General features: G+C 41.4%; 2 protein-coding genes across 20 annotated transcripts in view; one reads left to right on the forward strand and one right to left on the reverse strand.

The window, feature by feature from the left end:
* Positions 1–10,343, forward strand: part of BMPR1B (bone morphogenetic protein receptor type 1B) — a 237,409-nt gene extending 227,066 nt beyond the window's left edge. For all 18 annotated transcript variants that reach the window (XM_085222936.1, XM_085222927.1, XM_019614786.3 and 15 more), the window contains 5 exons: positions 600–792; positions 1,209–1,506; positions 3,789–3,964; positions 5,623–5,753; positions 6,821–10,343. In XM_085222936.1, the coding sequence (XP_085079062.1) occupies positions 600–792; positions 1,209–1,506; positions 3,789–3,964; positions 5,623–5,753; positions 6,821–6,946 (924 nt within the window). In that variant the 3' untranslated portion in view covers positions 6,947–10,343. The remainder of the gene's footprint in view (positions 1–599; positions 793–1,208; positions 1,507–3,788; positions 3,965–5,622; positions 5,754–6,820) is intronic.
* A 2,690-nt stretch (positions 10,344–13,033) lies between these two features.
* Positions 13,034–26,298, reverse strand: part of UNC5C (unc-5 netrin receptor C) — a 237,948-nt gene continuing 224,683 nt past the window's right edge. For both annotated transcript variants that reach the window (XM_085222923.1, XM_085222922.1), the window contains 4 exons: positions 22,632–22,781; positions 22,170–22,334; positions 19,728–19,906; positions 13,034–19,519 (listed from right to left, as the gene is read on the reverse strand). In XM_085222923.1, the coding sequence (XP_085079049.1) occupies positions 19,354–19,519; positions 19,728–19,906; positions 22,170–22,334; positions 22,632–22,781 (660 nt within the window). In that variant the 3' untranslated portion in view covers positions 13,034–19,353. The remainder of the gene's footprint in view (positions 19,520–19,727; positions 19,907–22,169; positions 22,335–22,631; positions 22,782–26,298) is intronic.

The following is a 26,298-nucleotide window of genomic DNA, read 5'->3' on the forward strand; positions in this document are numbered from 1 at the left end:
ACTCATCATCTTCAGACATGCTCCAATTCTATATTATTCTCCATTTCTCCGAGACTTTTTGTCATCATAAATGTTCATTAAATGTAGAATCAGCCCATCTACTATGCATAGTCTGTCAATATGTGATGTATAGCTCTACAAAACTGCTAAATAAATGCATTGACCTTCTGCTAGAGCTGGACAAATGCTTTCATTTTTACATCAGTCCCTAGTAAAATGAATGCAGTCACTTGCATCCTAACTGGGTAAGTAATGGTTAAGGCTCCTAATAACAAATTAATATTTTGAAATTATTAGCCATAGGATTTTCAAGGAAGGTCATAGGAAGCTGTTCACAGTAATTTCAGTGATCTTGAGTCTGTCTCAAAGGTGTTGAGTAGGTAAGCCTTTGGAAATGAGATAGGAAGGCTTTTTCTCAGGGACAGGAATGGCCTCACTAGTGCTGTCTCTTGGGGAGAGATGAGGAGCATCCATATGGCAAAATTTTGTTGAAATCTGTTTCGCAACTGCTGCGTATTCTGCTGTTCAGAGAAGGACTGAGATGAAGGCAGAAAATTTCTGCAGAACGAGTTCTCACTGCGAGTCTTGGCATTTTACAGGTTCAAAGGACCATAGCAAAACAGATTCAGATGGTAAAACAGATTGGAAAAGGTCGCTATGGGGAAGTCTGGATGGGAAAGTGGCGTGGCGAAAAGGTAGCTGTCAAAGTGTTTTTTACCACGGAAGAGGCCAGCTGGTTCAGAGAAACAGAAATCTACCAAACTGTCCTGATGAGGCATGAAAATATTCTCGGTGAGTGAAATTAAAGATCATCATTTGATAGTGATGGCTTTCTTAAATTTAATTACTTTATATTCGTCATTGTCTGATGCCCTTTCTTATGTGCTTTGTTACCTGCTGTGCTTTGCAGTTAGTCACCCTGCACTTCTGAAAAGAAAAAAGCTTGAAGGATTACTGTGCAGGTAAAAAATAATGGGAATATGGCTATTGCTCGAAAAATCAGACATCTGGCTCTGCCACCTGTGTTTGAGTATCTAGGCTTTCTGAAAATGTGTAAAGGGCTAAAGGTGAGGCATAGCTGCTTGTAAGTAACGTAAAAGAAATTGAGTATGTTGTTAAAATAAAAAATATGGAAGTGGCTGACAGTTCAGACTCCCGAGCAGTCAAAAACGCCTTGAGAAGAATTAACTCGCTATTGCTTTTTTCAGGATTCATTGCAGCAGACATTAAAGGCACAGGCTCTTGGACCCAACTGTATCTCATCACTGACTATCATGAGAATGGCTCCCTTTATGATTATCTGAAATCAACCACCCTGGACACAAAAGGCATGTTAAAACTGGCTTACTCCTCCGTTAGTGGCTTGTGCCACCTACATACGGAGATCTTCAGTACCCAAGGCAAACCAGCTATTGCACACCGTGATCTAAAAAGTAAGAACATCCTGGTGAAAAAGAATGGAACCTGCTGTATAGCAGATTTGGGCTTGGCTGTTAAATTTATTAGGTGAGTAGAGCTAAGCAGGGTGAGGGAAAGTTGGGTAAGAGCCACATGCTGGTTGTGTTGTATGCATGAGTTTGCATGTGGGAGCAAGCACCTGTGTCTTGTGTGCATCGATTCCATGCAGTGCTCACCCGTAAGTGAGCTGCAGCTGCTTGGGTGAGTGTTGCATAAGCACATACTCCAGGTGTAGAAACAGTTGCTTTCCAGTAATTGTGCACATCCGTTGCATTTGTGTAAACATTCAGTTTTCATCACTGAATGCTCAGTATCAACCTGCATATTACTACCCTGTGTTAAAAGGACTTTGCACAGACAGGTTGAATTCACGTGAGTAAACTTGTCACTGAAGCTTTCAGCTTATCTGATAACTAAATAATTCATAGATAACTTATATAGAATAATACTAATCATTTGCACATGTTGCTAATTGGGATTTATTGAAAAGCACCCCATTTGGGCTGTGTTTTGTTTCATTTCCAACAAATCAAATTGCTAAAGTACAGATTTGATTTTTGAAATGGCTTTTAAATTTGATTTTTAAAAATGGTTATGTGTTTAAACAACTTAGAAGGAGCAGACAAGTAGGACTTGCTTGCTCCAGGGATTCATAAAGAAGTCATTTCTCTCTGACAGCTGCTTGCTCTGCTCACAACGAGCCTGAGCTCAGCGCTGGTCCCAATGGAGATGTGTGTTACGAATGCTCTGATTTTTCCAAGCACAGAAATGTGGCCATAGACTGAAGGTTTCCATTTCAGAGGTCAGCTTTGAAACTAGGCTCCCTTAAGTATGTATGTATAAGAAAATCTCTACAGATCTTGAGGTGAAATTATTCAGAATGTAAGAAAAGATGGTTTAATGTGCCCTTCTCACTAGCAACTTATCTGCCAGCTTTCTTGGTGAGGTCTTCCCTTTATGAAGCTGACATTTCTGTAGGAGATGAGAAATGAACAATTTTATACTGGGGAGCAGGGGCCTGGAAAACAATAAGTAAGGAAATACCCTGTTCACTGTAAAAGTTTCAGGGAAGAAATTCATCCTTTGTAGGCATACTTTACCTGACAGATACAGGGCAGCATACTGCTTAGGTCTGAACTGAGAACTGGGAAAGACCAAGTGTCTCTATAAAAGATGAGTTATGTAACTCTCATTATCTGAATGGAGTTTAGTTTGCATAGCTTGTTTTCATAAAGAATCCTTCCTTAGCATTTCCCAGGCAACAACCAGAAAAAAAGTGGTTGAATGGGATGTGTTGCATTGAAAATAATGAGTTCAGTAAAGCTTTTTGCTTTTCTCATTTTATTCAAAATCTGGTGAGATAGCGCAGGTCACTAGATTTATGTTAGTTCTTGGAGGGATACACAAATGCAACCACCATATGTATGATTTAATGACTGTGTAGGTGACTGGTTGTATCTCAGGTCTGGCTTTTATGTGTCATTTTCATACTTGTAGGTAAAGAAAATTACAGTTGTGTGATTATTCTCTGAGATTTTGATGTATCTGTCACATTTAAAAGATTCAGATTTTGAAGGTGAGGAAAAGGAAACAGACCTTTCTAAATAAGCCTCAGTGTATGCCTGACACTAAACTTTTGAACACTTTAAAATTGCTACAGTCAAATCTTAAGTAATAATGAAAAAAAAAATAAAAATCCAGTCACACATTTGCTGGGTGTTTGCTTCCTGTTAGAAACACATTGTCTCTTTGGTCGGTGTGTGAGATGTGACGCCTTTGGTTAGATTTTTTTACACATTTCCATCTGTGTGTTTGTACTCTGTGATATGTAGAGGCTGAGAGAGATCAAGCATAATGCATGCACAAAACATAGACTCTTCTTTGCAGACCTGATTTTCTATAGCTAAATGATGCTGCTGGAGCTATTTAGTGTCCTCCAATAATTACTTAGACTAAAGCATTATGTGGTGGAGTATGTTAAGAAAATAGCATTTAATGAAGATTTGATTGTTATCACCAGCATTAGAGTTCAGTCTAATGCTAATGAAATTTCACAAATGTTACAGCATCCCTGTTGAGTCTTATCTCCGTTGTGGTTCTGCATTTGGATGCTTAATACTGCCTGAGGCAAGTCAGCCTTTTAGGAAGAGTTGTGTTCACACTAAGAGGCTTTCTTTGTAAGATTTGTTCCATTAAGATTACGCACTACTTTTGACCTTGTTTGAGAGTGGATGTGGTCTGAATTTACTACTTCTCCCCTCTCAGTTATGTTCTTTTCAATCTACTTTTATAGCATATTTGATGCCTTTTTTTACTTCTCTTTACTTTAGTGATACAAATGAGGTAGACATCCCTCCAAACACTCGCGTGGGAACGAAACGCTATATGCCTCCTGAGGTGCTGGATGAAAGCTTGAACAGAAATCACTTTCAGTCCTACATCATGGCTGATATGTACAGTTTTGGACTCATCCTTTGGGAGATAGCCAGGAGATGTGTGTCAGGAGGTAAATGACAGTGGTACCTATTTCATAGTTGGAAATTTGCTTTTAATTGTGTCAGTGAATGCTATGATTTGATTATAAGCCCTAATGTTCCATTACAACCTTTTCCCTCTTTATTATTTTTAATGTAATAAATACATGGATAAACCTTGCATGTAATCCTCTTAATTTCTCTTTTCTACTTGAAACTTACTTTAAAGCATCTGTCAATGCTACTGTGAGAGGAAAGATTTGTACTGTATTTTAGTGGCTTGTTTGAAGGCAGCAGATGCTTGCACTGTGGAAGGAGTTTGGGACTAATCTTAGTGCTTTTTCTAAAGACAACACATTTTTTCTGGACTGGAGGCATTCAGCTATTTTAGCAGCGAGAATATAGTGAATTTTTCTTTTTGTTAGAGTTAAATATAAGAAGAAAGATAAACAGTTTGGGAGGATGCAGCACTGCTATTTAAAATAAATAATCTATTTACAAGGCAAGTAGAAAAAAAAACAGGAGGAAGTGGCACTTATTACATCATTTGTTGTACCAGTCATGTGCCTCATTTCCTTCTGGTATTGGGCATTCAAGCATGAGGAGAGTGATGAAGCAATGCAGCCAGCTGCAGCTTTAGGGTGAAGAACCCTTCTTGTCTGCATAGGCCATGTGTGCTTTCTGCACATATTGTTCAGTGTAGTACAGAAATGATGGCTGTTATTACCTCTATTTTGCCACTGAGGAGAGTTAAATGCAGAGAAATGACTTGGCAGCAGTTACACACCAGATTGGTGGTGAGTAAAGAGCAGAGCACATCTCTTGGGCCTGCGTTACCTTCGCCAGACTTTATTGATTTTTAAAGCCTCGCAGTGTTGTGCTGAATGCTTGCTGTGGGCTCACCTGAGAGGAGCTGAATTTCACCGGTGAGCAATGTGATCCCTGTATTTGCACACTGGTAGAGTAAACTGCAGTGATGTTGCATACAGTCTGTAATGATATTGTCATCGCTTCTGTGCAGAAAGAATGCTTTGCCATTTCCTGAAAAAGCAGGTATTTAATACGTGCCAGATCCACTGATATGAGGTAAACCTAATTCAGAGTTCATTATCTGCATAATTGCTCCGATAAGAGCCCATTGCTAAGAAATTATTCTTTTTTATCATGACTTATTTGAGCTTGCTAGAGTGGACAACAATGATGGAAACTGTCTCACTTGGCAAGTAGCTAATGATTACGTTGGAGCTTCACTGTAACATGAACTTTCACGGTGAAGTCCTTTTTAGAAGTGCATTTAATTGTTAACCACTAGGGGTATTTTCTCAGCCAATTGTGCTTATGCTATCTTTGTTTTAACTCGGAGAAAATCCATTTCAGAAGAAGGAATGGCTGGGATTAGAGGAAGCAGTGGATGAGTAATAGATATGGAGTGTTGGATATGCATGTCCCGCTGCCCTACACCAGATAAGAATGGCAAGGGTTAATAAAATAAGTTTGTCCTGCAGTGAGCTAGCTCTTCTTTCATTGCAATGCATTCATGAAACTGAAGCAGGAAAGGCCAAAATGGAATGATAGTAAGACTAAGTGGACAAAGCTTGGAGCATGGCAGAGGGCAGCACTGTGCGGTCAACAACAAGAGACTAGTGGGAAATGTCTTCTTCAGTGATGTGCAGCTGCTGTTTTCTTTCAGGAATAGTGGAAGAATACCAGCTCCCATATCACGACCTTGTGCCTAGTGACCCCTCCTATGAGGACATGCGGGAGATTGTGTGCATCAAAAGACTACGTCCTTCTTTCCCCAACAGATGGAGCAGCGATGAGGTACCATCCTTTAAAACACAGCTTTGTTGCTTAACAGGGCATGGGCTTGAATTCTTAATACTTTTAAGCAGAATGAGTAAATGACACTGACCTAATTCTGTGTTGTTTTGAGTAAGGGGGAACTTCGCTACTGGTGCAACCAGGCTTAGGAAGGAAAGTGATGTTCTCAGAGATGCCCACTGAAGCTGCAGGTGTAGAAAGTCTCAAAGGGTGCTGCTTGTCAACCAGATCACATACTGACAGCAGGCTGTATGTGGACCTTTCTAATCTCTATTTCCTAGTGCTGAGTGCACTGATGACATACGTGGTGTACTGGCTGCAATTTCAGTAGCTACTGGTACAAGGAATGTGATTCCTATGGCTTTTACCTTAAAAAAATAATGAAAATCAGATTTGTTCTATGTAGTCAAAATCAAGTCAGCATACAGCTTTTCTGTGATCACAGATGTACAGTCCTGAAAACCTGATTTTAGCATCATTTAACATTAGCATTAGTGTGTGATATTGTATTTCATACTTAAGGTATTAATATGCAGTGCTAGCACTACATCCAGACTGCACAGAAGAGCAGCCGTTGTGTCTTACAGGAGAAGCACTTCTTTGCATTGTAGTAAGGAGGTCTACTGATGCAGCCTTTCAAAAGAGATGTAGGACTCAGAGTTCTTTCCAGAGTCGAATCTCGATGTAAGGGGAGTGGAGGAGAACCTGAACAGTCCCAACCGAGAGTCTGTAATGAAGCAACATTGTTCTGGTGGAGTCAGAAACAAACCGTTGATGTACCAAACTTACTGACTGCAAAAGCGATTATATGAGGGGGTCATTAATCACATTAATTGGTACAGCTTCATGCTATAAAGTCTTCTTTAGTCACAGAGGACAGCTGTCATTTGGGAGCAGCACCCTTTAGATGAATTTTTGGAAGGCAGATGAACGTTGAAGGCTGAGTGGTCCTTTTGAAAGCCAGCATCTATGTTTGTTGGCTGCCTTAGAAAAGACTCACTTCCCTTTAGTTGGCCACCAGCTGCAGTCTCATCTTCCACTGATTTCCCTTCCGTTTCCCCTCACAGTGCCTGCGGCAGATGGGGAAGCTCATGATGGAGTGCTGGGCCCATAACCCTGCATCCCGGCTCACAGCCCTACGAGTCAAGAAAACACTTGCCAAAATGTCAGAGTCTCAGGACATTAAGCTCTGATGAAGCAAAAACAGCTCCTTCTCATGAAGACCGATGGAAACAGACTTTCTTTTGCAGGCAGAAGTCATAGAGAGGTGCTGATAAGTACCCTGACTGCAATCGTATTTAAGAGCAACTTTGTTTGACAGCTTTGAGGAGACTGTTCTTAGCAAAATCAGCTGAATTTTGGCATGCAAGGCTCGGAGAGGCTTATCTGCCCTTGTTTACACAGGGATATACAGTTTTAGTAACTGGTTTAAAATTACGCATGTTGCTTTCCATGAAAGCCACTTATTATTTTATTATTACTATTGTTATTATTATTATTTTGATTGTTTTAAAAGATACTGCTTTAAATTTTATGAAAATAAAATCTTTGGTTAGAAGTTAAAAAGATGTATATTGTTACATTAAAAAAAAAAAAAGGATGAAACTGTGCTGATGATGTAAGCGAAGCAACTTTCTCATTTATAATGAAACTCTTGCACTCCAGCATTTAGAAAAAGAGAGGATCTGAGCATCTTGGGGAAGCTGCAGTGGAAATCATCCTGAAAGCCACTTCCCTGGCATCGTCCCACAGCCCTGTGCACGTTGGGGATTTTCCTGCTGCAGACAGAGCCTGGTTACATCCCTACTGTCATAGATATGGGAGGCAGAATTCTTGTGGGTGCCTGCCCCTAGGGAGGTTGCATCTCATTTAGGATCACCCGAAGCTGTTAGGACACAGCTCCAGCGTGATGCTGCAACACCTCATGTCAGCTTTCATCTCAGTGAGGGGCTGGTTCTTAGCGTTCATCCCAAAGCCCCTCTTCACTCCTACCATCACCAGGCACCAGCTGGAATGCTGCAGCAGGTATACATTTAAGACCGTACTTTTAGGGCACCAGACGTTGATGAACATTTTGACATGAAATTATGACTATTTTTGATGGCTTCTCAGCAGCCTTGAAGCCTGCACACTAGCGAGAGTTTCCATCGCCAAGCTGAGACTGCGTAGCATCTCACTGGTAAGAGTTTTTAGAAGAGAAGAGCCTCAGGAAACACAGTTATCTTTCTCCCTTCCTCCATCCTACAGCTGCAGCAATTACTGCAATGTAAAAACTGAAGAGGGAATGAGAGGCAACAGGACAACAAAATTTTCCCTATGAAGTATTTTTTTATGGACAGGTCTCTGTTCTTCATCAGATTATCAAAGCTGAGCTGTATGGGAGCTACCATTTTACACTTTATTTTTTTTATTTTTTTGTCCTCCTGTGTCCTGTTTCACGTGGTAGTGTTCAGTTTAATTTTGGAATAGATCCTTACAAATACTGCTTTGATTATGCTAAAACTATTTCAGAAGTAAAATAATTGCCATGTTGGATTTATCCTTAGCATTTATGCAATGCTATTTTTTTTTTCCTTTTTGGACAAAACTGATTTATTTGTGGTAGGTAGGTAAGTATAATTGGGGTTTACCTTCAAGGATCCCTGAAGGTATTTCTGGTTTGAAAAATTACCATTTAATTCTTTCAAGCTAATGGAGAAAAATGTGTGAGGTTCAAGAGAAACAGCGAGACTTGCATGATTATAGGTGTTAAAGTTTAATCAGAGGATTTTCATTAATTAGAGTGGTGGGTTTTTTTTTTTTTATTTTTTCTGTTTTGTTTTGTTTTGTTTTTGCTTTGCAGTTTCCCTGCCTGTACCCAAAAATACCAAGCAACACAAAAAGAAAATCTCTGCAAATTAACAGTAAGCCAAATCCTGCCCCAGAGGGGGAATGCTGGTTTGCACTGTCTTTAATAAATAGAATACTTGCATCAATGAGGCCTTAGTTTGCTGCTCTCTTTGAGTGCTTTTATTGAAGATTTGTGGACAAAAATAGTACCTTTTTGTCTTAGAGACTTGACTCATAGGGTTTCCATTAATTTTCATTAATTCATTTTACCTTTTGCCTTTGTGCCCTTTCCCTTATGAAACAAACCCAATCTCAAAAGGGCTTGGATTTCTTTGCCCAGATAAAGAGAAGGGGAAATGCTAATGGCCAGGGTTGGTCCCGCTATGGCTGGTGAGGGGGCAAAACTCATGGAAATAGGGATGTTGTTCTGATTTTCATAACAGTAGGTGGTGGACTTGGTTGGTCCCACACATGGCTCTTGCAAGTCCAGTCCTTGCAGGTCCTGGGTGAGCAGACACGCAGCAGGAAGCCTCTCTCCTGCTCTGTTGTATTTTCCTCAAATACAGGTTTTTTGTTTTTTTTTTGTTTTTTTTTTGTTTTTAACTTTTATGATGATTTATTTCTCCGGAAGTGTTTTGGAGGGGGTTTTGCTGGCTGGTGCCTCCTGCCAATGGTTTAGTGGACACAATGGCTCTCCAAGACATATGCTGTCAGTGTGCTGTGAACTTATTTTTTTTCAGTCCAGAAGAAATCTGAAATACTGGTTGATAGGTTCCATGAAGTGTCTATGTTAAGTGTTCAAGTTAATGTTTAGGGCTTTATATATATATACACACACACAGCTGGGTATCTGGAATAACTTCAGTATGTGGGTTGAGAGTAAAATATTATGGATGGCAAAGCACTAAATAAAACATAATATTTATTTATGAAAATGCATAACTGACAAATCACTGGAACGGTGCTATTTAGGAAAATAAATATATGTATATGTGTATATATAGATGAGGAGACACACACCTGAGAAAGCAGAGGGTCTGCGTTTATGTGAGTAACTGCTCATTTTCTTCTTAGACCCAAAAGGCTGGACTTTCCCCCTCAAATCTCCTACCCACTATAATCAATGACACTATAAAGGTGTATTCCTAAAACCTGAAAATGGCTTAAGGCAAGCTTGGATGTCATTTCTTTTAGCGCAATGACATTTGAGTTGCTGGCTGTAAGGTTGACTTTATGCAATACTCCAGATGAAGTTATTACAGTTTTAAGGTGCCCAGTGACACACATTAGTACATTTATTTTACCAATTATAGACTTTTAATGGCACTTCCAGATTTGGTAGTTTCACAGTGCGCATTGATTGGGCTTGGAAGTTGGTGGTAAAATTAATTGGGGTTTTAATGCCCTCAGGTTTGGTAATCCAGTTTTCTAATGGGGAAAGTTTAGTTTAGTCACTTACTGGCATAACAAGATGGCATAGGGAGACAAAGGAAAAAAAAATACAACAAAGAGAAAGAGAGAGATGCCATCTAGCAACTGCTATCCTTTCTCTAGCACAGAATTATTTCTATTAAAGAAAAGGTTGATGATGTAAAGACTAAGAAACTAATTTGCGTTCTTTTTTGAGAACCAGTGCCTTATTAAACCTGTAAATACTGTAACTAGAAACCTAGGGAACACACTGTCCTGTTGTATTTGTTCAAATTGTATATGGATGTTTTAACGTTCCCCAAATAAAATTGTTTCCATCTCCCCATGAAATAGATTGCTTTTATTTCTGTTTACTTTTCATGCATTTGAGAAGCACTACCTTTTGGTTTTGTTTTACTGGTTAGATTGTTTTGACCATGACACAATTTATTTATTTATTTATATAAAGATTTTTCCATGGCAAGGAAGTTAACAGAAAGATATTGTGTGTGTTTCCACTGGCTTTATAAAAAAAAAAAAAAAAAAAAAAAAAAAAAAAAAAAAAAAAAAAGCATCACCCCTTTCACAACCTAGTGAAGAGAGAAATAGTAATTATAAGTGTTATCATTAATAGAGCAGTCACTTGCGTTTTGTGGCTGATTATGAAAATTCATAGAAACTTGGCATTTGAATAATTTTATGTGAGTCTCCTCCCTCCTTCCATCCATTTTTCCCTAGTGTATTTACTAATTATGTCTACTATTTTTAATAGAATGAAGGTGCAGAATGTAATTGTGCACAGGCTTGGTTTCCCAGCCCAGTGGTTCAGCAAAACAAAATACAAGTTGCAGCTTCCATGTACTGCATCAGCTGAAACACAGCAAAGCTTTGTGCTTAGAGACATCGGACTGCATGTAACTACATTCAGATTGAAATTTTTATGCATATTTATGTCCTGAGCCCTCTTCTCACTCTGCACTACCACGTTTCAGCATTCATCATTCAGCTCAGTATGTATGAGCATGTAATTACCTTGCTGGTTATTTTCTGACAGTCTGTAAAGAGCATTTTTCTGTTGAGCTGCACTCAGCCCATGCCTCCATGCCTGTACCTCGTCCTGTGGTGGCACAGCTGGCTCTGTTCACGTGATGTGATCACTGCTGTTTGTACTTCCCTACCAGCTCTGCCTAGAGGTTGCCATGTTTTTCATATTCAGCTTTTTGGGGGTAGTACCAGGCTCCATTCTGTCTTTTTTCCCTCTGTGCTAGTTTCCTGTCTATTGTTTAGCCTTGGACCTTGTTACTTGTATCTTCTGCAGTCCAGATGATGCTGGGACTTTCCTGCTTCCATACATGCTTGGCAGTCATGCTACTGCCTCCTGCTGAAAGTGAAACTCTGCTTCCTTGTGCCTCTTGCTACAAGGGAAGGAGCGTTGAAGTTCCACCGATAAATGCAGAAACACCTGGAGCAGAGCTCTCAGGAGTCTCAGGAATAATCCTTAGAGATGGGGTATTTTACGGAAAAGTGCCTGAGGAAAAGGAGAATACTGCTTGGACAATGAAAAGACTGTGGGCTACAGCAGCCCCAGCCTGCAGGCATGCCAAACATACACAGGAATCTCATGTTCAGCAGCACATGGATTGGACAAGATGGCAATAGCGGGATGAACAGAAAGGAGCTTGTCTTCTGTAAAAGCCAGATATGCAAGGGGAAAACTGAATGAGAAATCTAACAGACACGGCAATGACTGGTATCTGGGTGTCTTTCTTTCACAGAAATAAGTCCTGCAGCTTGGTTTTCTTTAGCTGCAGGACCACCAAGTATTCAAAATTAGCAGACAAAAAAATTATTCTTTGTGTCCCTTGAGATAGAGATCTCCATTTGTCTCGTAGCTCCAATATATGTCATATATAAACTCTCTCTAACAGAATAGATAATCGTAAGTTGGAACAAAAAAGACAGGAGATGGTGGGCAGAGGTTGCCTGCATCCCATTTTTAACAGAGAATCCAGAGAAGAAGAAGAGCCACTGCCCACTGGAGGCCTCATAGTGATACTCTTCCATTGCAAACCATGTGTATGGGAACTGCTGAGTCACGGCCTGAACTACTGATGGAGCATCTGGGGAAGGGACCCAGTCAGCTGTGGGAGCACAGGTGAAGACAATTCACCTGTGTAACTGGAAGGCATGGAGCCAGGCTGCACCTCTCTTAGACCTCATTTAAGGGCTGACTGCCACTGGGGAAGGATCTCTGGTTGGTGATTCCTCATTGGTAAAGCTTTCCCCGGCAATCTTCTGATATGAGTGAGTAATCATCTTTCCTTCTTTTATAGTACTTTTCTATCATGCTGGTTCTTCTGTCATCAGACGTTTGTTGTAATACCTTTCCCATTGTATTGATCTGTCCAGTTGCTACACCATGGCACATCCCAGTGGTGTCCCACACGGGCAAGGCAGCCTGAGCAGCTGGCACCCAGCCACCATTGTAGCTCCCATCAGGAATGGCAATAGGAGGAAAATAAAATCAAGATATAATAGGGAAATCAAAAGCTTGCTGTAATCCAAGCACAGGACAGGCTAATTATTGTAAAGTTGTGCCCTTTTCCAGCTGCCTCCAGGATCCAGCAGCTTACTGCCACAGAAGCTTGCTGCCAGTTTCTCAGCTTTTGGGCTGTTTTGGGTTGTGTTCTGCTTTTTTTCGCACAGACCATGGCAAGCAGGGCAGGCTCCTCAGTCCCAGATGACCTCTAACATGCAGCTGGCAGCTTCATGGGGACCATTCCTCACCAGCACCCCATGGACTGGCAGCCCCAAATGGTCAACTCAGCCATAAACTTGATGATATGTTTTCCTACCTGTTGCTTTTTGCCATCTTTGACTGGTGGTAATGAAATGCTGCCCTAGAAGAATTATCCAAAGTGATTCTTCCCCAGGTCTCTGGCTGTTATCTGTGGGGAGATGGGCTTGAGGTGAGAGCTGGTGTACTGAACAACATATTGCAAGAAAAGCTGCATTATAAGGAGATTTTACGCACAGAAGAATTTCTTTTGAGTAGTTTGTTGATGTTTTAATTAAACTAAATTAAAGGCCCCTTATTCCCTCCAAGCTACCAGGAACTACACAATTGAACACAAGGTAGTAGTGTATTTTTTTTTTTTTTCCAGTTGCTTATAAATATAATTTATTACCTGTTTAAAAATTCTTTCTTACACTTTGTACATGTCAGGCTGACAGAATAAATGCAGGCATTTACAAACAGAGGAAAGGAAAAAAAGGGAGGGGGGTAAGAGGCACACTTAGAACTAGTAAACCACACCTCCACTGTACAGCAATACAAATAATGCAATGGCTAGCACTTCTCCGGTAGTAAGTCTTTAGAAAAGGAGTTGCATAGAAGATACAGCAATAGGGAAATCAAAACCAAAATACTTCTCCGTGTCTGAACAGCAAAGAAAACAAATCCCACAAACCCTGGCAGAGCTGCAAAGGTGAGAATTGTGAACAGGAGGAAGAAACATAGTACATCTCCTCGGCCTGGATCACACGGACCCAGAAGAAATGGGCCCTCCTTGGACACTTCATGAAGGTACAAAAGTAAGTAAAGTACTTTGCACATTATAAAGGTACAGCCTTTACATTTTCTCTCTCTTCAATATTAACAAACAGAGTATATGTTATCAAACAAGTTGACCACACAGATATGCCAAAATAGTAATGCCATGACTTCTTAACTGTGTTATGCACCCTCCTTTGACATATAGTATTGGCTCATTCTTCGGGGAGCTTTTATGCAAAGCAGGCCTGTACGATCAATGGGAGAAAACTGTTTTGCTTTTCATTCTTTGTAATTTTGTTTACTTTCCAAGCTGATTTTTGCTTTTATTCTTGTTTAAGTTCTTAAATTTATGGCAAACTGTAGCAAGAGCCAGCTGGCAGCAACCAAAGAGGCTGTGCAAGCTTGTCTCATCTATGGGCTATTGTCCCACCAGCTGCAAGCCGACAGCTGGAGACCAGCATGCAAGACTGTGAGGGGCACCTCACTGCTGTAGGATGTCCCTGAGAGATCATAGGTGACATTCCGCTTCTTCAGGCCATCTAGAAGCTATGTGCCTGCCGCGTCTACAGGATGCTCTTGGAGAAAAGACCAGACCCAGGGTGTGGTACACACAGCTATTATTTCTTTGATTACAGTCAAGGAGACTCAAGCACTATTAAATACACTTAACCAGCATCACAGAAAATGTGGGATACCTATTCAGTGATAGAGGTTAGTGGGAACTCTGAGTTATCTATGCTTTTTTATACAGTCAGAGCTTATTGAAGGACTTTCATATAAAGGGATTTTCAAAATTCAGGGAACATGGGCCAAGCTTAAATAAAGCACAGGTAGGTAAAGAAATGGAATGATTCTCTTTCAAGCAAGGAGCTTGACCTACTAAACTTGAGAGCTAACTTCTGTGGCTTTGATTCAAGACCAACTCTACTTCTGTGTCAGTTTTTAAACAACTGTTTTCTCTTGCAGTACTGCCTATCATCTGACCTTGCAGTGATAATATAGCACTGAATTTTGACCTTCAGCTTCCCAAGCAAAAGTTGGTCTTAAGAGGATGCCTGTGACTAACTTGAGCTAAAAGCTTCCCACGCTAGATATCCTTTATTTTCACTTCTCTATGTATGTATGTACATACACACACTTTGCATTACTGTGGAAATCCCACCTCAAAGAACGTCAGAGATGCATCCTTCAGCATTTGAAAGTCTGCAGTGTAGCTCAGTTTATGAACTCAAGATTTCACACACAAGCTAGGAGTGAATTGTGGTGGTGATCCCATAGGCAATATCTCATTGGAGCCCTTGTGGGAGAAGGGCCAAAGATTTGGTTTTCATTCACAATTCACTCATACCTTTGTACTGACTAAGGGAGCCACCCTGCAAACAGTAATTCTGGGGCCAGACAAAGAGCCCAAGCAATAGCTGAAAAGACTTCTGAACACTCGGGAAGATAGTTTACAAAGTGCCCTTGGCACAGGAGCAAAAACTCAACAGTATCATCTTGTTTAAAATTAATCTCTGGGCTGCAGTACCTACTTGGCTAGAGCACACAAGAGTCTAAAGGTCCCCCTACTCCTTCCCCATACCACCCCACCCCCAAAACAAGAAGAAAAGAAGAACACAAAAGAAACAATTTCAGGTAGCGATACAAGACATTAGGACTGTCCACAGTGATGGGCTTACAACACGTAAATAGATTTATTCTACATATAAGCAACAAAAATAGCAAAAAAACCCAAGCAACAGACATGTTTTGCTCTGTGTACATCCCAGACTCCAACATGTCTCAAGAGTGTCTGCATTTCTGTCAATGAATGAAAAAAGAGCCTCAGTATCCCAGAGAAGCAAATCTTGACTCAAAACTTGTCTCACAACTTTCAGGATTCAGTACAACAGCTTTCAAGTCTTGTACTGTTCAGCGTGATGCAAAGATCAGCTATTAATAGATTTAAAAATGAAAAAACAAAAACAAAACAAAAAAAAAGAAACCCCAAACAACTTTTACTCCGTACACTAACAGCCACCTTTACAAGAACATAACACAAGAAGAACTGAAGAAAATTGGGTAAAAAGGACTGTCTCCAGCAGCCTTTCTAACTCAGAAGTCAAAGATTTTCCTTGAAATCAGTAGGAATTATATATATATTTATATAATATATATATTATTAATATCACTAGCAATCAGCATGTACTTAACAAAGAGATGGTATGAAGGGCAGCAAAACTGATACAGCATGTGGTAGACAACTGAAAGGATAAGCATTTTAAAAAGTAGCAATAACTGGAGGATAAGAAGCCTGCAGCCGTTTCCAAAAACAAATGCGCTCACCTGACATAAAATGTTAGAATCATAGAATTGCTGATGTTGGAAAAGACCTTAAAGATCATTGAGTCCAACCACAACCTAACTAAAGTACTCTAACCCTAACAACCCTCTGCTAGATCATGTCCCTGAGCAAATGTAGCAGCGATGTTACAGTGATCTCTAAGCATTTGCTCGATCTGCCAAACTCAGCCCAAATGATGGGACAGCCTTTTCCCAGACAGTGTTTCTCCAGTTAACGGAGCAGTGTGGCCTTCCTCTCAGGGCTCTGCCCCACGAGATGGCAGTGTGCCCACACCGCACGGCCTCCCACACAACATGACATCGTTGTCAGCCAGCTGGACTTGCTGCCCACCCTCCTCCTGTGGGGGGATGCCACGGGGTCTACTCCCCTGCTGCACAGCGTCACCAGGCTCTGCCTACGAGACTGGGAGAAATTAAAAAAAAAGAGAAAGAAAGAAAATAGCTTTAGTTGGAGTGGGAGCTCATGTGAGCAGTGGTGGCGATGAGGTGTGGATCCATGAAACAAACAAAAGGCAGCTCACAGATTCCCTGCAAAGGCAGATGGAGAACTGGACAGAGAAACTGTCCCGTTTGTGACCGCAGCAAGTTTTTACCAGTCTGGATGGAAGAAGACCAGCTCCATCTCCTGGTGATGGTGATGCCATTGCCCTGTCAGGCAGTGATATTCTTCACTACCATTCATTGTGGATCCTCCTACCTCTCAGTAAATCCTCTTTACAGCAAAACAGCATTAGGATAATGCCCAAAATTCAGAATCTTTTAAGAATATTACTCATCTATTTTTCTTGAAGTGGATATTGAAAGAGTAGGTCAAATAGCTCACACAGAAAGAAGTCTTGAAGTGAACCAGTTAACTCTGAGGCGCTTCCTCACAAGGCCCAGTGACAAGGGTGCATGCATTTCACACCTATCAAGAGCTCATAGCTGGGAGTACAAGTGAGCCTAGATGTGAGCAAACAAAGACAGGTAAAAGAGGAAGGAACTGAAAGAAAGTCCAGGTCATGCACCTGTCCTGGGAAAGGAGTTCCACAGGAAGAATGCATGGGAAGGGTGAAGAAGCGCACATTAGATACAGCTACTTACATCTGAAGATGGAACAGGAGGGAGGAAAGCTAAGACCTACAGCTTTAAGGTGGATAAAAAAATGTAGGAAAAGGCAGAGCTGTAAGCCCTGGTCAAAGCCTCGTGAGGTCGAAAGCAAGATTCCCATTAGCACTGCAATGCACAGCGTAAGAAACAAGATGGTTGGTTGTGAAAAAGATGCCCTCAGCATCTCCCTGTTCTGGTAAGAACACAGATTTACACAGGCAAAATGTGTAACTTTGAACTCATGATGAAAGTTAAAATTTATGTCCTCAAGTCCCTGGATTTGACTGGAAGTCTGATTTGCATACTGCTGGCTAACGACTGAGAAAATGAGTGCTTTGTGATCACTGCTCAGTGTGTAAAGAAAGTATCACTGGTGTCAGAGAGCTGAGAAATTAAAAAAAAAAACATGTCCCAAGCCCATGGAAAGGTTAAATGGGAGAAAGCTCACATGAAATTTTCCTTTAATTTTTACCAATGACATTTTCAAAGTTACCTTTAAAGGCACACTTTTGAAAGCCTTGGGTAAAGCACACAAAAACAAAACAAAACAAAACTAAACAAAAAGAACTCAAGTCTGAGGAAGAACACTAAGTGGGAATATATGCATGGATGGAGGTGGCTGTTGGCGCACAATAGCAATAACCAGGGCCTGGTTTAAACCTGGAGCTGATGGGATAGAAATGAAAGAATTCCTTGCAGACAAACAGGACTGTAAATTAAACCATTGCAATCTTGTGTGCTGTGGTGTATTGAAAGGTCAGTCTTTTACAGAGCAGAAAATGAAATAGGTTTGCAGTGACAACTGATAAAAATAATAGTAAGGTCCTCTTGCCAAGTTCCCATTCCACCAGCTTGCAGCAGCCAAGAGGGGTGTAGCAGAGGACCAAATGCATCCAACAGGCTAGCAGGGACCTGCAACACACTGCCCAGGCAAAAAGCTGCAAGGCATGGGTTGACCATTTCACCACTCGACCCTTGTCATGGCTTCTGGCTCAGGAGGAGAGTAAGAGATGTGCTGAGTGAGCCTCATGCAGTTGGCACACAAATCAGGTAGGCAGCATCAGTGCCTCCACATGCTTGCACTTGTTCTTCTGAACCAGTGGGCTCTGTGTATTTGGCCTGGGAGACTGTAAGGGGGTTGGCCAAGCTATTGCAGGCACCTAGGAACCAGATTACTTCTTGGAGTACTAGCAGACCAAGCAGATGCCAAACATCCCCACTAGGTTCAGATCACTGTCTTCAGTGAAGCATTACCAGTTTTTTTTATACCCTTTTTGCATCAAGCATTATGCACAGCAAGGCTAACATGAAATGACCACCCCTTCTCTGCTAGCAGAGGACTCTGGAGGGATGACTGGAGAAGGGAAGGACAGACAGCATATAGAGGAAAGCTTCTTAGAAGACTTTCAGGAAGGGGACAGTAAGTTCAATAAAAATGGGAACAACTTATCCTGTTGCTGGCAAAACTACAAATAAAGTAATAATGATAATAATAATAATTATTATAATCCTTGCACTAGATACTAATAAGTAAATAATTATCATAGCAAATTCTCTTTTCAGGCTTTTGTTTGTTTGTTTGTTTTTTTCCCCCTAACCACTCTGAATTGGAAATTGACTCCTACCCTATAGTTCCACTGTCTTACAGCCATTTTCCACCAAGGCTCAGTGGGGGCTCCCTTCCGGGAAAGATGGGAATGGTATATGTGTTCCTGCTTAGCACCCAGAGTACCTGCTTTCCAGATACATGCCTCTTAAACACTGATTTTTTTTTTTTTTTTTTTTTTTTTTTTTTTTTACAGGTAGGTCTAGGAAACAGAATAATGACAGGAGGATCATTGTGAGACAATCAATATTCAGAATTGTAGCCAAAATCTGAATTCACCAGAAAACAATAATCTGAAATAGCCACAACCAACTGTCCACAGCCTTGTCTAGAATGGCTTTGAACAAAAAATATAAAGAGCCATGGACAGTCTCCTTATCCCTGTCCAGAATTTGATGTAAACAACATCCATAGAAACTGGGATTGTTAAGAAAGTTTATCCATATATCTGGATAGCAATAAAAAGCGTTTCCTAGGAAACTGTAAAATCCTGTACCAAGCAGTGTACAGCCAAGCCAAGAGGAACATTAGGTTGATTTATATTTTCAAGGTACAACTTTGCATGATTTCTTTTAGATCCTGTGATAATGTACAAGGAGAGCACATGTGAAGGTCAGGGCTGTATATTTTTTCTGTTTGTTTGCTTGCTTTCTTCTCTGAAATGTCTCTTGTGTAACTCATTGGTCTGGGTTTTCATTTCAAACACTTGCAATAACGGGGCATTACCGCTCCCTGTGTCTGTCCTTCCTGTTCATGCCAAGGCTGCATCAGTAATTTCCTTCTGCTGCTAAAGAAACGACGGTTTCGTGTCGTCCCATTTCTTCCAGCACTGCTGCCAGCATGCTCAGGTTGCCATCAGGGAAATTCTGGGCTTCCCAGAGATCCAGGATAACCCCGGTGGGACTTGATTTTGTAGCAAAATAATTTAGGTACCTGCAAAGACAAAATGAAATTTGTTTCTTTGAGCTGCATGAATTCATACCTTTAGACCATTCCCATCACCAGTCAAGGTGCTCATCTACTATGTGATTAATCTGAGCAGTCTGAAGGTACACCTTCTGTCACTCATCTCAGCAAGCTCCTTTGCACCTACCTCCAAGGAAGTTTTGCATTCCCAACACGTTTGCATTACCCTTCTCACCTGTCCAGTTTCAGCTTGTGGGCCAACATTCTCCAGTCATGGCCCCGGGTCTGGGGTGCATCCAGGCTGCTGCAGAGCTTCTGCCTTATTGGGAGTGGGATGCTGAAAGCATTGGGCCCAACTATCGTTGTGATGCTGCCTGCTGAGTCCATGATGGGATAATCAATGCCAGTGGGTTCCTGATGTTGAAAAGAAGGCAAAAGACAAAATAAAATACAGTAGTTTTGTTGCTGAATGCACAAGCGATCACAGAAGTGTATCCTCTAAGAGTCAGTACTTTTACTTGCATGCATTAGAAGAGCAGCTGCCCTCTGTCAATCAAGCATTTATGTTAGCTGGAAAAGAGCCAGCTCTAGGTAGACATCAGACTCTTCGTTGTCTTATTTTTGAGGATGAAGATTACTATGGCCAGACTACATTGTGCCCAGCTTAATTAATCACTCTCTTTAAATAAATATCAAGCACTTTGTCACACTTCAGAGCAAATCACTACTGCCAGGGCAGTACTTAGCTCTCCTAGTTTGGGTGAAATAATAATCTCTCAGAAGTCAGTGAGAGATGGTTAATTATTTGGGGCAGAAGCCCAGAAAAAGAGGAGGAGTGATTTGTTCTCATTCCACATCTCCTGTTTGAATTTTCAATTGCTCTCATTTGCAGTGTGACCAGCCTGAGGTGCTGCTGACAGAAGTGAGGAGAGCAATTTTGTCCCTACCTCTGCTGGAGAGAAGCAAAATATTCATCCTTAAATGTCAATTTATTTGCTCCTCCTTGAACTGTCCAGTTGTTTCATGTCAAACTGACTGCTGAGAAAGCCTCATAAAACCATCTTAAAAATCAGGCAATGTCCTGCATTGCAAACTGGTTGCGCCAAGCCCACTGCTCTAGGCCACAAGCTGTTGTCTTTGTCCTCCTTCTCATCCAGCAGTATGGGCTGCAGAAGGACTCATATGCTACTGCTGTCACATCCAGGCTCACTGCTGCTGAAGGATCCAGCACTTTATTCCAGCCCTTAGCATCCCAAACTCTTTCTAGCCTTCATTTGGGTTGGAGACGTCACTCAGTGTCAACAACAAGGAGCAATTTTGCAGTGGGCAGCCTTGATAACTGTAGTATTATTCACTCCTTCTATTCATTCCTGATGGATGGGATCACTGCACAAGACATGAATATTATCCCATTCCCCCTGAATCTATTACCAGGCCCTATTACACAGAAGCAGCTGAAGATGATTATAGTCTGTATTTGCATTTCATTAAAGTTACTCTCAGTTCTTTCTCTTCTCTGTTAGGTTAAATTGGAGATTACCTCAATGCAGCACTTATTACAGTAATTGTTTATGATACTTGTTTCACCATCTGTCTTTAATGCTGTATAGTCCCCAGCTGAAAATGGAGCTTTACACCCAATAACCAAGCAAATGTCATGGGTAATGATGCACACCATCATGGCCTTACTGTACCAACAACTTTTATCTGTAACCTCCCCGCCTTTCCCCAAACCAGCAGCCACTGATGTCTGGGTGCCACAGAACTATGCAGTAAAAAAATGCCTCCTCTGCTGCCTCACCTGGCAACTCCAAAGAGATTTGGAGATGAAACTGAAAATAGATTAGAAGAGTAAATAATAAATAAATGCAATAAAAGATGAGAATGTGTTCGAGATTTGCCGTGGGAGGTGGATTAATTTCCTAAATGCATTTTGTCTAGTAGAGCTTTGTAAAGAGAAAGGAGCAGCCCTTGAGCAGGGTAACAGCTCATTTACTCTGCTTTTCTGACATATGAAGCTTATAATGCAGTTCTACTCTGTTCCTCTCTGCTGGCCTAGCAGCATCTAAGGGATGAAAGTGAACCACAAAATGAAGACAACACCTGAGATCTAGCAGGCACAAAAGCCACCAACACAAACACTGATGTCAACATTGCTTCACATCTGAGTGTGTCACTCACCGTCAGCTAAAATTTTTCAGCTATGGCAAAGATGCCCCAAAACTTATGATCATTTTTCTACAGGAAAATGTCAGTCAGCAAAAGAAAAACTGTCAAAAATAATAACTGTTATTTGCAGCAGTAGCAAAGTCTGGGGGTACAAGTCTGTTGCAACTAGACCATCTGGTATTCTCTATCCAGGAGCCAGAACCATGTGGTGCTTCATCATATGTGTTAGGCTGTGTTAGGCAAAGAGCTCCTCCATGGAGAAAAATGAATAAACAAGGACACCATTACTGCCCTCCTCCCTCCTTGAAGCGGGGTACTCCATTCTAGATGACAGAGTAGAGAGAGAAAAACTAAGGGAAAATGCAAAAAGAGATATAAAGCAATAACTTAATCTCTCTCTTCTGATGATCTCAACAATCAGGAGGAAAATAAGAAGCACAAAAGAGACAGTGATGGGAAAGGCTATAACTCTTCAGTCCTTCTGTGTTCCCACACCAATGCCTCTTACCTCTGATACTGAGCAGTTTAGCTGGAAGATCTGCCCTTCTCCTTCGACTTGCCGTACACAGAGTTTGCAGACGAGCTCCAGGGTATTGAGGCTGAATCGTTCCAGCGTGAAGGTGCAGTGCAGGTTCCTCTGGCACCCACTCCAGATGTGGTAAAAAGAAATCTCCTGCAGCAGGAAAGAAAAAAAAAAAAAAAAAAGGAAGAGTATAAATATCAGTTATTTTCCACAGTCTCCTTTCAGTTGAGGACTGGCTCAACATCAACATGGCCCTACGGAGTGGAACACTTTGAGGAACCAGGGCACTGATGCTATATGACTGGAAACTGAGCTCCATGCAACTGCTACTGCAGATAGTCCAGGGAAAAAAAAGTGTCCACAGTTCTACAGCTTGGCAACTGGTTTTCTTCAAACAGTGTGTCACTGTATTTCTTTAAGTAGAATCCAATGTTTTGTGATGCTCACCTGGTATTTAGCCAGCAGTTTGCTCTTCCAGAGTGAGTGGGCAATGTCATGAATGGATAAGCGGAGATTGTGGGTACTTCCCTTAAAATGCAAAGTTTTGGGTTCCTCCAACAGCTGCCCACCCATTTGCCGCTCAAGCTGGAGGACCTCCTGCAGTACAGAGAACAGAAGAGGAAAGAAGTCAGGCCGCATCAGGACAAGCACCAAGACATCAGCACTGGTCTGCTGGTTCTTCCAGACTGACTGATTTAGATGCTGTAACTACTTTAGAACATGCACACAGGTGCTGCATGAAGTTACGTTTCCCTATGAATAAGGCTAGTGGATCTACAGATACTCCTCTTGCCCCCATCACACTGTAGAACCAGGAGGGATACAAGACTCCCTAATTCACATGGGAGATGCACCATTACCTGATTCATCCTAGGAGCAGCAATACTAACTACATGCAACTATACTGAATGAAAGATGTTACATACTGTTTAAGTACTGAAATATATTCACCCTTTCCACAGCTCAGCAAACTGGACATCTAATGTACCTTTACTATTTTGTGTCAGAAAACTCTTATTTGTGTAGGTACTGCTGGTATGGGACATGTGGATGTGGCTGTCCTGCAGCTGACAACTTCCTGGCAAACTGATCCATGACAGAGTCGGGTACAAGTGCTTAATGAGACTAACCATTGAGTGGGACGGAATTAAAATGTAAGTAAGACTATGACTGATTTTGTATGCACAAATACCTAGATTCAGGGCTACTGAAATACTGAGTAATTAAAAGCTAGTAAATCAAGAGTGTGGTCATTTTCTGCAGCTAAAAATAAAGATATGCCTCTAACAAATGAGATCACAGTGGACCACTGACTACAGAGAAACATTCAAATTGTAATTCACATGGAAGAAGTCAGTACAAAGGCTGCATGAGCTTCATTAGAAACAAATACAGCCAAAAGCAGTCATATTTAATTACAAGAGCAGGCCAAACAAGCAGTCTCATGCAGCCAAAGCCAATCACATACACAGTGAACACACACCAGGAGCACATGGGCACATGAAATTGGGCTGCTAGCCCAGGCTAACTAAAAGTCTCCTATTTGCTAAGGGTTAAACCAGCCAATCTTGATCAAGTTCAGCATCTAGTTAGCACAAAAGAAAAGCCCACACTCCCAGTGAGCCCAGCTCCTGAGAGATCCCAAAGCAAAAATGTTTTCTTATCAGCTATTACAGAAGAAGAATCAGGAAACCTTTTAGATTAAGGTTATTCCAATGAGTCAGTTCCAGTGCTCCCTAATTACCTCGTCAAGAAGTCTAAAGAGCAATCGATAGTAATTATCTGATTACTATAGATCTTCATTACATCCAAATTACCGCCCTGGAACAACCAGAAGATTGGCAGCACTGTGTGTGCTAATTGCAGGCTCTCGCTCCCCACCTGTGGTCAGTCCAGGGCTGCACTACTGCAGGGGCAAAGATCTCAGCACTGCAAATTTGTGTCTGAGATTGATATCCCACCATTAGCAGCCACCTCTATTCACTGTAGCTCTGCCAAGTGTAAGACACCAAGCAGCCCACACCTCTCCAATTTGGCTCAGCTAATTAATTCAGGGCCACCACCATCCTTTCCATCACCACTCTCCTCCCTTGTGAGCCAGGACTTGTGCCCTACTCCCTTCCCAAGAGAGGGAACTGCATAAGACATCTACTTCTGATGAGAGAACCTGCTTTGGCAGGGGGGTTGGACTCGATGATCTCTGGAGGTCCCTTCCAACCCCTACAATTCTGTGATTAGCAGCACCACCAGCACAGCTACAACCTGTGTTGGAAAAGAGCTTCCTGACTAAAGGAGCACAAGCAAGGAAAGGCAAGAAGGCATCCTTGTTAGAGGGATGAGTATGCACTAAGTAACTGAGAGAAAATGGCATACCTGTTATGGTGGTTTTTTTTTTTTTTTTTTTTTTTTTTTTTTTTTAGAGAACAGTTATTGCACAGCATGAAGCAAGCTAGAGAAAGCCACCCTGCTACAGCCTGAAATAACTTATTTACCCATGGTGGGCCCAGTACTCTGCCACCATCGCCACACACAGCTCAGTCACCTCAATCTCAAAGCTATATGTGAATTAATAGATGAGAATAAAACAGCAGGATTCCTTCACAACAGATTAGTTTGGGCAGCCCTCTCTAAGTGCCTTAAAAAGGATGTTAGGGCTCTGGGACATCGCAACCCTCACTCTTCCCCAGAAATCATTTTATAAGCATCCCATCTAGGCACGATAGCCCACGACATGGTTCTCCTCATGGCCAGAGCACTGGGGCTGTCTGGCTTTACAGCCCTAATAAACCAAACAAGAAAATGAACTTCATCCCAGCCAAAACCATGAGCATGTTCACATTTTTCATTTTGACCTCTCTTTGTTACAACCTTTTCCTTCCCAAAACTGTCTATTTCCAGAAAAATGTAACTTATAGCTTCCAAAGAGCTTATGGCCAGGAAATACTTGTGCTAGTCATGCAAACCCCTGCTATCTTTGTCTTGAATAGAGTGTACAGCAGCTCGTGCGTAGCCATTCAGTCTTGAGGTTAAAGTGCCAAAAAATAGAAAATTAAAAAGGATTGGTAGGTACCAGATGACAGTGTTTATCTGACTTCTCTCCGCAACCCTTTCCTCACCAAATTACAGGCTTGCTTTGGGGGTCTACTTGCAGCAGAAAACCCAATAATTGGTCCACTCCTCTCCTATAAGTTGATCGCAGCTTCTCCCATGAAAGATGGCTTTCAGTTACCCATGCCCTTCCTGATTCCTTCAGCTGTCTCTTTGAATCGGATTAACATTACCCTGCAATGCCTCCCACAGTCTATTAGAAATAAGCCAATAGCTCTTGAGTATTACCTAATTTGATTGGCCCAGCTCTGACTCAAATCACTATCTGTCCAAGGCTCTGCCCAGTTACTTATTATTCCCTCAGGCTGGATGGACTCCTGGAAAATCATATTACACAGCACAGGCACCAAAGAGCATAGCCATAAAGCCATGATGGCTTTCAAAGCATTTCTTCATGATCAGTACAAAAAAATGCTTTCCACTTCTTTGAAGAAAATTTTCTTATTTATAATGAAAATGCTCCTAGTATCCCACTAACAATGCCCAGGCAGGGTTTTGGTAGCTAGCAGTATTTTGGATGAAAAGGGATTGTGGCATTTGCAACGATGGAGACGGGTGAGCTGAAAAGCAAGAGCATCTCCCTGCCAGCCTCTGGGGTGTATGCCCAAACAATTCCCATGCAGTGCTGGTACAGCAAACTCGTGCACAGCATAAGGATGTCTCCACATAGAGGCAAGATGTGAACTTGTTCTGCTTTAAAAAAGCACTTGGGAAGTCACATCAGCTATGCTTAAAGGAAAAAAAATACCTTTTAATAACCTCCATTCTTACACGTACAGTTGGAGCTACATATTTTATGAGTGTATCTATTATAGATACCATCTGTATAAATACACATTTATAAAGAGGAAAAGGAAGCATGTTTATCTATCTGCTCATCTGTACGTGGAGGGAGGTGTGTGTGTGTGTGTGTGTGTGTGTGTGTGTGTGTGTGTGGTGTGTTAGAACAACAGAATTATGCAGTGAGGGTAAAGTGTACAGTTGCAGTAAGCAACAGCTTTGGTTT

This window comes from Meleagris gallopavo, chromosome 4, assembly GCF_905368555.1.
Source record: "Meleagris gallopavo chromosome 4, MGAL_WU_HG_1.1, whole genome shotgun sequence".
Classification (NCBI taxonomy): Eukaryota; Metazoa; Chordata; class Aves; order Galliformes; family Phasianidae; genus Meleagris; species Meleagris gallopavo.